The sequence below is a fragment of the Ictalurus furcatus genome, chromosome 12, assembly GCF_023375685.1.
Source record: "Ictalurus furcatus strain D&B chromosome 12, Billie_1.0, whole genome shotgun sequence".
Lineage (NCBI taxonomy): Eukaryota > Metazoa > Chordata > Actinopteri > Siluriformes > Ictaluridae > Ictalurus > Ictalurus furcatus.
Genome location: NC_071266.1, coordinates 2,453,162 through 2,469,919, shown reverse-complemented (window position 1 = coordinate 2,469,919; position 16,758 = coordinate 2,453,162). Strand labels below are relative to the sequence as shown.

The window sequence follows — 16,758 nt, the reverse complement described above, 5'->3', positions numbered from 1 at the left end:
GACATTGCATTTAGCATAACAGTATGGGAACGGGAATACCCACTCCGTCATACCGAGGGTACGGCCTGTTCAAAAATACCCAAGCCCGAGGGTCACTGCAAGACATTCGAGCCCGGGGTGGAATGAATATCCAGACTGTAATAACAAATGACTGTGTGTGGCGTAGACCACCCTGCAGCCGCACACACATCCTGCAAGGATACCCCTTTGGACAAAGCCTTCGAGGAGGTGACTGCCCTAGTGGAATGAGCTCTTATGCCCAGAGGCGTGGCGAGACCGCGTGTCGTAAGCCCTAGAGATTGCTTCCACTATCCAAGTAGAGATGCGCTGCTTTGACACAGCATCACTTTTCCTGTCGCTACCAAAGCAGACCAGTAGCTGCTCCGACTTACGCCACTGGCCAGAGCGGTGGACGTAAGTACAGAGACCCCTTACTGGACACAGCAGGTGCATCCTCTCTTGTTCCGGTGTGAGGAACAGAGGAGGGCAGAAAGTCTGCAACACCACAGGGTGGGCAGCCGATGTAGGCACTTTAGGAATATAATCCGGCCTAGGATACAGGAAGGCCTTGGCTAATCCAGGGGTAAAGTCAAGGCAGGAAAGGGCAACAGAGAGAGCTTGTAGACCTCCCACTCGCTTGAGAGATGTCAGGGCCAGTAAAAGAGCTAACTTTAGAGTCAGAAGCTTCTCAGAGGCTGACTCTAAGGGCTCAAATGGGGCCCCTGACAGACCTTCCAGGACCACAGAAGGTCCCAGGAAGGTATGCGCGGCCTGCAGATGGGCCTCAGCCGTCTGACACCACGCATGAACCTCGAAGTTAGAGGATTTTGCCCCACAGAGGCTCCCTCAAAAGGGGCATGGCTGGCCGAAACGGCGGCCAAGTAACCCTGATTGTAGAAGGAGCCCAGCCCGCTGAGAAACGTTCTTGTAAGAACTCCAGGACTGTAGCTATTGCGCAGTTCACTGGGTCTAGCTGATGTTCCTCACACCACAAGACAAAGCTGCCACTTGAGTGCATACAATTTCCTTGTGGATGGGATCCACTCTAGGGGCTCAAATGGGGCACCCAACAGACCTTCCAGGACCACAGAAGGTCCCAGGAAGGTATGCGCGGCCTGCAGATGGGCCTCAGCCGTCTGACACCACGCATGAACCTCGAAGTTAGAGGATATTTCCCCACAGAGGCTCCATCGACAGGGGCATGGCTGGCCGAAACGGTGGCCAAGTAACCCTGATTGTAGAAGGAGCCCAGCCTGCTAGGAACTGGCTTTTTTTTTTGAATGCCACCATATGTCGAGCTCACTCAGCAAGTCTGCTTGGTAGGCCTGCAACCCTGTCATTGTCTGCAGTGACCCACAAGCAAGACTACTACTGCATAGGCTTGCCCACTAATGCCATGGTGGCCTTACATGGCTTGGATGCAATCCGGCCCCCGTAATTATCTGCCGTCGGTGGAGTTCGCAAGCGTCTCCTCCACCTTGAGCATAGCTAAATAGCCATGCCGTTCATTCCCACAATGGCCGAATAATCCAACATCGTGGGGTTATGAATATGGCTTATGCGTGGTTTTCCCCCAGAAGACTGAGATTTTGTCATAAACTTTTGGAAGACAGGGGAGTTTCTGCAGTGTGAGGGATTTACTTTCACTGGGTAATCACTTCAAGCAGCTCTTTATATGCTGCTCTCAGTTTTTAACACATCCATCTAACTCCTTGGAGTCAGAGAGGAATTATTAACCTTTTGGCTTTCCATAGCGGAAGGAGGAGGCGCGACGCGAGCTCCAAAATCCAGCGGAGAGCCGAACCCGGAAGACAGAGCGAGAGATAGAGCAGCGCTTGTTTCCGGCTCCTCGTCTGGATCTATAAGAGATCCCCCGAACCTGAGACGGCTGGCTGCCTCGGCAGCGGCCCAGATCCGCGAGGCTCTGAAACCCGACTCGCTTCGGCTTCCGTTTTTTTCGAGAAGAGCGCGAGTCGCGAGCCGAGCTGCTTAATGTAGGCGTTACCATTGCATACTACACCGCTAACACTTCAGCCAGAAAGTGTGCACTTTTCCCCGTGATGAAACGGGAGCAAGCCGTAACACACTTCTTGAATCCTTTCTCGCTCATTACTTACCCCTCTTTTCCTCTAAAAAAAGAGATAGAAAAGTTCAGAGATTTTGAGAAAATATTGAGTAGAAATGAAGCGTTTTTGTCACACAAACAAGAGCCATGCAGTCTCGCTGAAGATAATAAGGCTGGCGGCGTGGTTCACAAGTGCCATATATATATATCATGCGACGCACTTAATTGCCACGTCACCTGATCATGGCAGGCCTATAAGTAGAGGCATGATTTTACACAAGCTTCAGATACCGGTCACGCGCACAAGGCGTTCCCATACTGTTATGCTAAATGCAACATCGAAGTTGCCTTTGAAAGGGAACAAACATTTTCCCAATGGTTGACTGTCTTTATTTCCAAATGTTAACACCACAAACTTGTCAGCATCTGCGTTTAAACAAGACAACAGAGAACAAAAGAACACACTGTTTGTTTGTTTGTTTGTTTGTTTGTTTATGTGTGCGTTTGTGTCCTGTCTCTGTTGACATGCTCGCTGCTTGCTTCTTCCCCCTCTTCAGGACTGCTAAAAATGTAAGCGGTTGTTGTCTGCATTCAGACCACTGCAGCATATCGCAAGACTCGCAACCTCATTATATGTGATATAAATGAATAATTAAAACTACATATATTCAGAAACATTTAACAGTAACAGACGATCGCCACATGTACCAAAGTAAAAGTACATTTCGTGATTAAAAATTTGAGCAAGAGGATAAGTATGGCCAATTAAACCTACTCTTTAAAATATGTATATTTAAAAAGTTACTCAAGTAAATACTGTACCACTTTAATTTTTTTTGCGCTGACAGTCTGTCACTCTTACAACCCCAATTCCTTAAAAGTTGGGACGCTGTGTAAAATGTAAATAAAAACAGAACACAATGATTTACAAATCTCATAAACCCATGTTATTCACAATAGAACATTGAAAACATATCAAATGTTTCAACTGAGGAAATGAACTATTTTAGGGAAAAAAATATGTTAATTTTGAATTTGATGGCTGCAACACATCTCAAAAAAGTTGGGACTGGGCAACAAAAGGCTGGAGAATAAAGTGTTACTAAAAGAAACAGCTGGAGGAGCATTTTGCAACTAATTAGGTTAATTGGCAACAGGTCAATAACATGATTGGATATAAAAAGAGTATCTTAGAGAGGCAGAGTCTCTCAGAAGTAAAGATGGGATGGAATCTGGATGGAAGCGTATGTTACTCTAAAACCTGTATATACTTCTTAGCATTGATGGTGCCTTTCCAAAATGTGCAAGCTGCCAATCCCATAGAACTAATGCACCCCCATGCCATCAGAGATGCAGGCTTTTGAACTGAGCGCTAATAAAAAGCTGGATGTTCCCTCTCCTATTTAGTCCTCCTTAGTTTAGAGGACGCAGCATCCATGGTTTCCAAAAAGAATAAAAAACTTTGATTCACCTGACCACAGAATAGTTTTCCACTTTGCCTCAATCCATTTTAAATGAGCTTTGGCCCAGAGAAGACGGTGGTGTTTCTGGATCATGTTCACATATTCTTTGCATGATAGCGCTTTAACCAGCGTTTGTGGATGGCATGGCAAACTGTGTTCATAGACGATGAGTTCTGGAGGTGTTTCTGAGACCATACAGTGATTTCCATTACAGAATCGTGCCTGTTTTTAATGCAGTGCCGCCTGAGGGCCTGAAGATCACAGGCATGCAATATTGATTTTCACCCTTGTCCCTTGAACACAGAGATTTTCTCCAGATTCTCTGAATCTTTTGATGATGATATGTACTGTAGATGAGAAGATATTCATAGTCTTTGCAATTTTATGTTGTACATTTTAAGCACATTATTGAGAAATCATCCCACAAATTGTAGACTGGTGAACCTCTGCCCATCTTTGCTTCTGAAAGACTCTGCCTCTCTTTTTATACCCAATCATGTTACTGACCTGTTGCCAATTAACCGCTAGATTGACTGAAATGTTAATCTATAATAATCTTTTGGTCAAAAATGTCTACAGTTTTTAGTGACTAAAACTACACAAAAATAATTATGTTTTTCTTTGACTAAGGTAAGACTAAAATTCCCAGACTTTTATACAACTAAAACTTGATTAAAAAAAAAATGGGATAAAGTTGACTAATTAGGCAAAAAAAATCAAGGACATTTGACATAGGAATATGACTAACTTAAAAAATTGCTGACAAAATTAATACTAATTTCTGGTAACTGTTGATCAGTCCTGCACATCGGCTTAGAGGAATTTTAGCCCATTCCTCAGTACAGAACAACTTCAAGTCTTCAAGTCTGGGATGTTGGTGGGTTTCCTCACATGATCTGCTTGCTTCAGGGCCTTCCACAACATTTCTATTGGATTAAGGTCAGGACTTTGACTTAGCCATTCCAAAACATCAACTTTATTCTTCTTCAGCCATGCCGTGGTAGAACGACTTGTGTGCTTAGGGTCGTTGTCTTGCTGCATGACCCAATTTCTCTTGAGATTCGGTGGACATATATGTATGGACAGATGTCCATACATTTTCCTTTAGAATTTGCTGGTCTAATTCCGAATTTATTGTTCCAGGAATGATGGCAAGCCGTCCTGACCCAGATGCAGCAAAACAGGGCCAAACAATGATACTGCCACCACCATGTTTCACAGATGAGATAAATTTCCTATGCTGGAATGCTTCTTTCTTTCTGCTAGCAACCCTGCCTTGCTCACCATTGTTGTTCAGTGTTCGTCTGATGGTGGACTCATGAACGTTAACATTAGCCAATGTGAGAGAGGCCTTTAGATTGGGGGTCGGGAACCTTTTTTTCACCAAAGAGCCTTTTTTTTAATTTTTGTTTAATGCATTTTTTTCCAAAGAGCCAATGCAAAAACTAATATTTTACTATTAGAAAAAACATTTCAATAACAATAACTTTATTGAGGTGCATAGACTAAAAACAAATTCAAATTCATTGTGCTTTCACTTTGATGTTGAGTTTCCACCTGAGCAGCATAAAACCTCTTCTGTGTGTTTGTGTGTAAGAGAGTGAGAGAGAGAGGGAGTGAGTGTGTGTCTGTAGACTCATACAGCGCAAGACAACAAAAATCTGCCAAAGTTATATCCATGTAACATATTTTCCCTCTCTATCTCACGTGCTGTCATGTCATACACTGTTCGGGCTGACAGGGGCATGTCTTTTATTTCCTGAGGGATTTTCTCCTTCTTCGAAGTCTGCAGACAGTTCAGTTGCCATACTAAACATGCATGACTTTATATATCGTCTGACAGTAAAAGATTGAGCCAAGGAGCCAGCAAAGCTTGCAGTTGCTGCTGTCCGGCTTGCAGTTTCCGTTGGAGTTCTGTGCACACCTTCCTTAGGCTTTTGTCCACTGGGTACTTTGCTGCAAAAGCTGCATGGTGGGTTTTGAAATGTCTATTAACATTTGATTTTTTAAATGAGGCAATGCACTCTGTGCAAATCAGACACAGCAGAGCACCAGAGCTTTCAATAAAACCATATGTTTCAGTCTTGCTCTTGGAGTGATCTTTGTTGGTCAACCACTCCTGGGGAGGGTAACCGTGGTCTTGAATTACCTTAATTTGTACACAATCTGTCTGACTGTGGATTGGTAGAGTCCAAACTCTTTAGATATGGTTTTGTAACCTTTTCCAGCCTGAAGAGCATCAACAACTCTTTTTTTTCTGAGGTCATCAGAAATATCCTTCCACAATACCACAATTCCACAAACGTGTTTTGAAGATTAGACTTTGATAGATACCTGTTCTTTAAATAAAACAGGGTGCTCAATCATACCTGATTGTCATCCCATTGATTGAAAACACCTGACTCTAATTTCACCTTCAAATTAAGTGGTAATCCTAGAGGTTCACATACTTTTATGCGGAAGTGTTTCTTGTTGAAAAACCTGATGCACGTATAAATTCCCCTCCTCCTTTACATCTGCCACAATCTCAAACAAAAGGTCCTTTGATGATGTGATGTAATTTTGTGTGAAATATAATTAAATAATAATATGCTTAAAATGGGTATTGTAATTAATTGATCTTTGCATGTTTGAATATGCAAAGCTGCACAAAAGATGCGACAATTTATGTATTGTTTGTTAATTCATTGTTGAATAACCAGACATTCACATTCTATCAGTGCATTTTGCTTTACTAAGAATGTTATTACCCAAGCTCCAACAACATAATGGCAGATCCCTCAAGCACAGTGAGGTCATCCAGCTGAGCACAGTCATCATTAATTGACGTCGCTTTGAAGTGACGCTTGAGAGAGCGAGGATATTCCATTTGATTGTTTTGATTCCTCGCTCCTCGCATCACATCTTTGCATTCTACCCTCACATCCCAAAGGGGTGGAGCTAAGAAAGGAGGCGAAAAAGTAAATGAGGATGCACAAATAAGAAAAACAGCCTCACAGAGATAAGTCAATGCAAATGGGAGATTTTTTTTCCCATGCCACGTCACTCAGTTCTCAGTATTCGGTGTGCACGGATATCCAAAAATCTATAGAAAACCAAATTGGTCATTATTCGCGTACATTGTTATGCCATTTTAGGTTTAAAAATGCCATTTTCTAATTGCCACCAGGGGTTTAGATAACACCATTAGGTGTTAAATAAACGCTGAGCACATCCAGGCATTACTTTAATGTCACATGCTGGCCGGCGTTAAGTTAATGCCGCACATCACTTAAGAGGCACATTAATTTGCTCATTACAAAGCTCCCCCTCTATTATGTTTGAGGAATCTATGGCAAGTCAGATCATTCAATCGCTAAACACCAACCATGGCGAGAAGTAACTTTTATAATACAAGCAGATAATAAATGACTGCACCTGACTCCTGATGTCTTTCACTCCTTAATTAATGAATAAAATTTATGGATAGCAGATCCCCCCGCCCCTTCAACCTCTGCAGCAATGTTGGCAGCACTCATACGTCTATTTCCCAAAGACAACCTCTGGATATGATGCTGAGAATGTGCACTCAACTGGCGACCATAGCGAGGCCTGTTCTGAGTGGAACCTGTCCTGTTAAACCGCTGTATGGACTTGGCCACCGTGCTGCAGCTCAGTGTCAGGGTCTTGACAATCTTCTTATAGTCTAGGCCATCTTTATGTAGAGAAATAATTCTTTTTTTCTGATCCTCAGAGAGTTCTTTGCCATGAGGTGCCATGTTGAACTCCCAGTGACCAGTATGACGGAGTGTGAGAGAGATGACACCATATTTAACACACCTGCTCCCCATTCACACCTGAGACCTTGTAACACTAAGTCACATGACACCGGGGAGGGAAAATGGCTAATTGGGCCCAATTTGGACATTTTCACTTAGGGGTGTACTCACTTTTGTTGCCAGCGGTTTAGACATTAATGGCTGTGTGTTGAGTTGTTTTGAGGGGACAGCAAATTTACACTGTTACACAAGCTGTACACTCACTACTTTACATTGTAGCAAAGTGTCATTTCTTCAGTGTTGTCACATGAAAAGATATAATAAAAAATGTGAGGGGTGTACTCACTTTTGTGAGATACTGTAAATACTGAGGATATTGCACATGCACATATACAAATAGAACTCTATTTCTATATGTATTTGCATACTCTAGCTCCAACCCCTTAGGATGTGAGGGAAGGATGCAAGGATGAGATGCAAGGAGAGAGGTATCGAAGCAAGTCGAATGGAATATCCTCACTCTCTCAAGTGTCACTTCAAATCAATGTTGATCAATGATGACTGTGCTCAGTTGGATTACCTCACTGTGCTTCAGGGATCTGCCGTTATGTTGTTGGAGTTTGTTTAATAACAACATTGTTAATAAAGCAAAATGCACTGATAATATGTGAAATATCTCGGTTATTCAACAGCGAATTAATGAACAATACATAATTTATCACATATTTTGTGCAGCTTTGCATATTCAAACATTAATTTGCATATCTTAACAATTAATTACAATACTCATTACATATTATTATTTAATTATATTTCACACAACATCCCATCACATCATCAAAGAACTTTTTGTTTGAGATTTTGGATTTTGGAAGATGTAAAAGAGATGGGGAATTTATACTTGCGTCAGGTTTTTCAACAAGAAACACTTCCACATAGGATACACCTGTGTATCCTCACTCCTAGCTCCTCTGGAAGCTTCCTCACTCTTCGTTCTTCACCTCCTCACTGTGCAATTAGAGAATTGATATGTCCTTCAAGATGGTTGGCGTCGATCGATTTCCGGCTCACAGGCTGGAGGACGGAGGAGCGAGGAAACATGGAAGCTTCAATTTGAATATTGAGAAGCACTTTGGTTGGAGCAAGATGTCAGTGTACATTCCTAATTGACTACAAAAAAACACAGCAATTTTTTTTTGCAGTTTTGTAGGAAATTAGCTCGTTTTATTGTAAGTTAAAAGCCTGATAAAGACATGTGAAGCAATTTACTTATATTTCAATGACTTGCTACATATTCCAAACACATAATAACTGAAATCAACTTCTAGGCCGAGTAAACATAAAATTTTAACAAATTTACAGTCAAATACACATGGTGCATCCATTGATTCATGTTCCCTTTTTGAGGGAACTCAACATTGCATGAGCTCCACGCTGTGGGAAGTGTGACCGGCATCTAAAGCTTGTGTAGCATTATGCCTATTTATAGACTTGCCATGATGAGGTGACGTGGCAATTAAGTGGGTCGCGTGATATAAAAATTGCACCTGTGAAGCGTGCTGTCAGCCTTATAATCTTCAGCGAGACTGCATGTCGGTCATTTGCGTAACGTTTGCAAAAAGACTCTTAATTTTCTCTCTATCTTTTCAAAAAAAGAAAGAAAAATCTCTTTACTTTTCTGTCCCTTTTAAAAAAAACGGAAAATGAGTATGAGTGAGCGAGAATTCAGAAAGTGTGTTACGCCTTCCTCCCATTTCATCACAGGGGTGCTGGACACACAAGTGTCTAAGGATGGAGCATGCCAGGGCAGCCCTCAAGAGGTCTGACTGTGCGCATTGTGAATGACTTACAATCAGGCAGCTCCGCTCTTGGCTCACTCTATTCATGGCTGAAGGGAGTTGGGTTTCAGTGCCTCATGGATCTGGGCCATCTGGTCCTGGGGATCTGGTATGGATCTAGAAGAGGAGCCGGAGATGAGCGCTGCTCTATCACTTGCTCTGTCTTCCGGGTCCGGCTCTCCACCGGATTTTGGAGCTCTCGTCGTGACTGCTCCTTCCGCTATGGAAAGCCAGAAAAAAAAATCCTCTCTGACTCCAAGGAGCCAAAAGGGTGTGCTAAAAACGGAGAGCAGCTCTCAATCATATAAAGAGCTGCTTGATGTGATTACTGAGGCTGGATGAGCTTTTTTCTCCCCAGTGAAAATAAATCTCCCTCACACTGCAGAAAACTCCCCTTTGTGCATGACAAAATATCACGCTTCTGGGGAAAACCATACATAAGCCATATTTATAACCCCATAGTGGGAATGAACGGCATGGCTATTTAGCTGTGCCGAAGGTGGAGGAGGCGCTTTTGAGCTACCTCTCTCCATCGACAGCAGGTAATTTAGGGGGACCGGCTTTGCCATCCAAGCCATGTGAGGCCGCCTCCGCTTTGGTGGGCAAGGCCTATGCGGTAGTGGGTCTTGCTTGTGGGTCACTGCATACAATGGCAGTGTTCACCTGAGTTCACCCGGGCATCCATGAGTGGAGCCTGGGCCAGCGCTAGTGTAAGGGAGGCACAGAAGGCAAGTGTGGTGGCCCGCCTCCCCCCACGGAGAGCCAGGGGAACTGGGTGGCCACAGTCGCAGCCTGCTAATAGGCCGGATCTGAGAATGATCATAAAGACCAAGCAGACAAATAAGGAGTGGTCTTGAGGGGCCGGAGAGGGACATAACAGGGGACCAAAGGTTGTTAGGGCAGTTAGCTACTACTGGAGGGCCTCCCCTAGCCCAAAAAGTTAATGTCACTAAAAGACCATCTGGCAGCATGGAAACTACTGCCAAATATGTCTCGATGTGTTCTGTCTACCGTAGGAAAGGGTTACTGGGTCCAGAGCTCGACCCCCCTGGTTCAGAGGTGTGCTCACTACAGTAGTCAGCACAGAGCAGAGCCCGATGTTAGCACAGGAAGTAAGTTAATGAAATTAACACAAATTCCAAATTAATTTTTTCACATTTCATTTTACCATACCTCTCCTGTGTTAAGTCAATTAGGGAATCTTCTTTATTTCCGTAAGAGGTCATTTCTAAATAATAGTTTAGAGACAGATTTATTTCAGCTTTTATTTGCTACACCAGATTTTGAGTGGGTCAAATGTTTACGTATACTCTGATAGTATTTGGTGGCATTACTGTTTAATTGCTTTAACTTAAATCAAACACTTGGGGTTTCCACAGGCATCTCACAATACTTTGCTGGAATTTTTGCCCATTCCGCCTGACAGAATTGGTGTAGCTCAGTCAGGTTTGGACCTCCTTGCTCAGACATGCTTACTCAGTTCAGTCCACAAATTATCTGTGGGATTCAGGTCAGGGCTCAGTGAATCCTTTCACCTTGTTCTGTTTAAGCCATTTCACAATTTTTTGTGGTAAGCTGAAGACCTAATTGACTTGCAAAATGAAATCTATAGGAAAATGAAGTATGTAGACTTGTAAAAAAAAAAGAATATACTTAACTTTTTTCGTATTAAGGTGCTACTCTGATTTATTAACTCTGGATAGACATGTCAGTCCTTTTTTTTTTTTTTAACAGTGTTTTTCGCTCAACACAGATGAGAGATACTTCATATTGTGGGGGGATGTTTGACAGCTCCTACTTGCTGAATTTATTCTCGTAGCAAACGTATCAATGACCCACTCCAGTTACAGTGCACCTCACTAATATTGGCACCCTTGGTTTTTATTGTTTAACCGTTTGATATTTTGTTGAAAATATTCACAAAAATACTCTGCTCTCATGGATATAAAACAATTGCAAACACAACACAGAAAAAATCTTTGTTAGATTTAGGTGTGCAACAGTTATTGGCACCAATATGAATTCATATGAGAAAAATATATTTGAAGTATATTCCCAGTGATATTCTAGATTTTTTTTAGTACACCTGAGTGTCTAGGAATAGCAAATAGTTCAACCATGACTTCCTGTTTCACAGGGGTATAAATATGAGGTAACACATAGGCCAAATTCCCTTAGTCATTCATAACAATGGGTAAGACCAAGGAATATAGCTGTGATGTGCGGCAAAACGTTGTTGAGCTTCACAAAATGGGAAGTAGCTATAAGAATATAGCAAAAGCATTGAAAATGGCCATTTCCACCATCAGGGCAATAATGAAGAAGTTCCAGTCAATTAGAAATATTATGAATCAACCTGGAAGAGCACGTGTGTCTATATTGTCTTAACGCATTGTGGAGAGGATGGTTCGAGTGGCCAGATAATCTTCAAGGATCACAGCTGGAGACTTGCAGAAGTTAGTTGTTTCTTGGGGTCAGAAAGTCTCCAGAACTACAATCCGAAGTCACCTACATCACCATAAGTTGTTTGAAAGGGTTTCAAGAAGAAAGCCTCTACTCTCATCCAAACAAACTGAAGTGTCTTCAGTGTGCCAGACACTACTATAACTTCAAATGGGATCGGGTTCTATGGTCAGATGAAACCAAAATGGAGCTTTTTGGCAATAAACACCAGAGGTGGTTTTGGAGCACACAGAGAGGTAGCCATATGGAAAAGTACCTCATGCCCACGGTTAAATATGTTGGTGGATCTTTAATGTTTCGGGCTGTTTTTCTGCCAGAGGACCTGGACATTTTGTTAGGATACATGGTATCATGGACTCTATCGAATATCAACAGATATTAAATGAAAACCTGACTGCCTCTGCCGGAAAGCTTAATATGGGCCGTGGTTGGATCTTCCAGCAGGACAATGATCCAAAACATACATCAAAATCAACACAAAAATGGTTTACTGACCACCAAATCAAGCTCCTGCCATGACCATCCCAGTCCCCTGTCTTGAAACTTAAGAGGAGTGTCCACCAGCGTGGATCATGAAATTTGAAGGATGTGGAGATTCTGTATGGAGAAATAGTCTCAGAACCTTACATGTTGTTGTCTTTTTCCTGATTGTGCTGTCATGAAAATAAACATTTTGTGTGCTTACAGAGGTCTGTAGCTCATATGATGTAGCTCTTGAGTTTTTCTTTATCTCTCTGAGCATTAAATGGTGTGACCTTGGACTGAATTTACTCACTCCTGGGAAGTTTGTCAGTTGTCTTGAAGGCCCTCAATTTAAACAATCCTAAACAATCCTACTCACTGTAGAATGGTGAATTTCAAATTTATTGGAGATAGCCTTATAACCCTTCTCAGATTGATGAGCAGTACTTTCTTTTTTCTTGACTGTATACTATCTTGTTCTATTAATGATAGTTCTATTAACAATCGTGTTCTATTAACGAGTACTTCTTTCTTCAGGTGACAATTTTCTTGCACTTCCTGTGGGTGGGGCCACTGCAAGCTGTAGCTGTAGTTTTCCTTCTGTGGCAGGAGATTGGACCTTCGTGCTTGGCGGGTATGGCAGTGATCATTTTTCTGCTGCCACTGCAATCCCTGTTTGGAAAACTTTTCTCTAAATTCAGGTGTGTAAACACACAAACACCTCTTCCACATGGGTGAGTTTTGGGGAAAATTGAATTGGGATAAAAAGACAATCAAATATTAGTTATAGTTTTATTATAGATTAGACTGGAAGGTTATGTATGTAATTCTGGTTTTACAACTGCATGAAGGACTTCCAGGTCAACTGGTTCATATGGTTACATATGTTCCCTCCAAAGTATTGGAATGGCAAGGTCAGTTCTTTTGTTTTTGCTATACACTGATTACATTTGAGTTTAAGATCAAAAGATGAGTATGAAACGATGGATCAGAGTTTCAGCTTTTGTTTCCTGATATTTCCTAATGTACCTACATCTGGATGCGTTAAGCAACTTAGAACATGGAGCTTTTGGTGGCAGATCACTCAATTTATATAAAAACCCTAAATATAAATGTTAAATCCGAATCTAAGTGCAAATGTTAAATATAAATATGAATCCTAAATCTTATAGCTAAATATAAATCTAAATGTTAAATATAAACTTTATGTATTGTAAATAAAAAAATTATTTAAATCTAAATGTCAAATCTATATCTAAATGTTGTAGTAACTCAGTGCTGCAAGAGGAAGAGCAGAGACGCACAGGAAACCAGGATGAGCAAAAACTGGGTGTTTATTTAGTTGCTTGATGTGGATTGGTATTGGAGTGGGGGAGTGAAAAGGCCAAGTCATGGAGTGTGAGGCTGAGCAGAGGCACGACTTGATCCAGGCAGTGAGGTCATCAGCTGGAAGGAAGTGATGTGGTGGGAGTCAGCCAGGGAGCACTGTCGTCCTCATAATTTTCGTTGTCTGTGGGGGACAAAGAAATAGGCATCAGCATGGAGAGAACGCGCTCACATGGCTTTCTCTGAGGGCCCCCTTTTATACTCTGCCATCGTCTCCCGGAGGGTAGAGAGCTACCGCTACAATAATTTTCTTCCAGCTGTGTGTAATTCTGCCGCCCCGCCACGCACTGCCATGCTGTCCAAAACAAAGGGGGTGCTGAAGCGGAGCTGTCCTTTCAGCACCATTTCAGCGGCGGTGTGAGGAGTGATAATCCTTTGATGTGCGCGGGCTGTTGCTCCGCCGTCACAATGTTAAATCTAAATATAAATGTTGAGCTAAACATTTAGAGAACATGCAAATTTATACTTCTCGTTGCTGTTGTCTTAACTGATGACGCTAAACCAGTGTGACAGGTAGCAGAAAACCTCATTCAGGATTAATCATTCCTATCTACTCTTTTCAAGACTTTATCATCCACAATTTTTATTGGACATTTTTGAAACGATCCTACAGCATGACTATTATGATTGTTCTCGCTTCAAAGCACCCTCCAAATGCATCACTTACATTGTTTGGAATGCAGGTCACTCGTTAAATTGTTAAATGGCTAGTCTCTGTACCGTGGTAAAGTTGGTTTTATATTGGGACATTCACTGCACATTCAGGATTCTCTCCTGTTTCTCAAGAAATAAAGACACAAAAAGGACAAAATGTGTATTTTCTTACTCTGGAGTGGACAGAGAGCTGAATATAATTTGAATTTTTCTCCCATTAAAGCGAGAAAGACAATTTTCACCTTTCAGCATGACAATGATCCAAAGCACACATCCAAATAAACAAGAGAATGGCTTCAGCAAAACAAGATTAAAGTTTTGGAACAAGCATGCCACAAAACAAAATAAATCCAACTCAAAAAATAAGACTGCAAGAAACTATAAATGAGGCATATTTGAAATATTTAGCATTTTTGAACAAAAATAGGTTTTAAACATAGTTATTTAGTAATTTAATTGTCAATATTAAAACAGAAAATGAATGAACATGTATTTATTTGTATTTTGCTTTTCAATTTTGAAACCATAATGAATGACGTACATGGACCTGCAAGTCATAAAATTTGTTGTTTCATTTCTGTTTCTTTGCAGAAAAAAAATTAGCAAAAATTAAAAAAAAAAAAAAAAATTCTTTTTTTTTTTTTTTTACAGCATTTTGCTGTAGTTGCTAAGACTAACTCTGGGTTTTAAATGGCATAATAAGTTTAGAAGTGGAATTACTCATTTAATAATGTACATCATTAATAACCATTAATAAAATATATGAAAAATAAATAAATAAGTACTGTATCAATACTGTGCTTTTTAGACAGTCCCTTACTGATTCCATTACTATAAACTGATGATCTGCGTTTCTGGTCATTTTCATTCAGTTTGTGTGTGTAACTAAAACACACAAGCTTTTTAAACTTGACAGTGTAATCCATGTACAAAAGTGCAGTAACTCATTGCAAATTACATGATGTGCAGCCAGTAAATGTAAGTAAGTCTTTGTGTAAATTTACACACACTCAGGAGCATAAGTAGGATACATGAAGGTTTTTTTCCCAGAAAATTATGTGATTTTCAGGTTTAATTAAAACAGATCATCATTCCTATTCCCCCTCCTGTCTGTGTCTCTCTTTAGGAATGCGACAGCTGTCCTTACTGACAGCAGAGTATGCACAATGAATGAGGTGGTGTCTGGGATACGAATTATTAAGATGTATGCATGGGAAAAGCCATTTGCAGCATTAATCAATGACATCAGAAAGTAAGCTACAAAGGATTTTATATTTTATCTTAAGCAAAGCACAGTCTGTCTATGCCAAGGATGTCAAACTCAAATTCTGCCTGGGCCATGTATGCTTTGTTTTGTTTTTTTTGTAAGACCCTCAAGAGCTGTAATCTCAGTGTCTATCTGTCTGTCCGTCTGTGCATCTCAAAAAATGTAAATATTGTGGAAAAGTTCACCCCCCCCCCCCATAATTTAATTTAAAAAGTGGAACTTTCATATGTTCTAGATTCATTTAACATAAAGTGAAATATTTCAGGCCTTTTTTGTTTTAATCTTGATGATTACGGCTTACAGCTCATGGAAATAAATCTAGTATCTAAAAACATTAGAATAAAGAATTTATAATACAGAAATGTCGTCCTGAGAAGAGCTGTAATCAGATAATTAACTCAAAACACCTGCAAAGGTTTCTGAGCCTTTAATCTCTCAGTCTGGATCAGTACACAACCACAATCACGGGGAAGATGAAAGTAAATTTATAATTTCATTTGGAAATCAAGGTTCCAGGGTCTGGAGGAAGAGTGGAGAGGAACAGAATCCAAGTTGCTTGAAGTCCAGTGTGAAATTTCCACAGTCAGTGATGATTTGGGTTGCCATGTCATCTGCTGGTGTTTTCTCAAGTCGAGAGTCGATGCAGCGTCTACCAGGAGATTTTAGAGCACTTCATGCTGATGACACATCTGATGACAAGCTTTATGGAGATGCTGATTTCCTGTTACAGCATGACTTGGCACCTGCCCACAGTGCCAAAACTACTAGTAACTGGTTTGTGTCCATGGTATTACTGTGCTTGATTGGCCAGCCAAATTGCCTAACTCGGTATTGTTAAGAAGAAAATGAGACACCAGACCCAACAATACAGAGGAGCTGAAGGCCGCCATCAAAGCAACCATAACACCTCAGCAGTGCCACAGGCTGATTGCCTCCATGCCACGCCGCACTGATGCAGTAATTCGTGCAAAAGGAGCTCTGCCCAAGCATTGAGTGCATAAATGAACATACTTTTCAGAAGGTCGAAATTTCTGTATTATAAATTCTTTATTCTAATATTTTGAGATACTGGATTTTTGATTTCCATGAGCTGTAAGCCGTAATAATCAAGATTAAAACAAAAAAGGCTTGAAATATCTCACTTTATGTCTAATGAATCTAGAATATATCAAAGTTCTACTTTTTGAATGAAATGACGGGAAAAAAACCCATATTTTTTTAGATGCACCCGTATAGATAGATATACACACATACACAGTGGTGCTTACAGAGTGGTGTGTGTGTGTATGTATGTATGTATGTGTGTATGTATGTGTGTGTGTGTGTGTGTGTATATATATATATATATATATATATATATATATATATATATATATATATATATATATATATATATATATAT

General features: G+C 40.8%; 1 protein-coding gene across 2 annotated transcripts in view; it reads left to right on the top strand.

Annotated features, from left to right (window-relative positions):
* abcc4 (ATP-binding cassette, sub-family C (CFTR/MRP), member 4) overlaps positions 1-16,758 on the top strand; it is an 81,685-nt gene that overhangs the window by 26,624 nt on the left and 38,303 nt on the right. For both annotated transcript variants that reach the window (XM_053637497.1, XM_053637499.1), the window contains exons 6-7: positions 12,587-12,750; positions 15,216-15,341. In XM_053637497.1, coding sequence (XP_053493472.1) covers positions 12,587-12,750; positions 15,216-15,341 — 290 coding nt within the window. The remainder of the gene's footprint in view (positions 1-12,586; positions 12,751-15,215; positions 15,342-16,758) is intronic.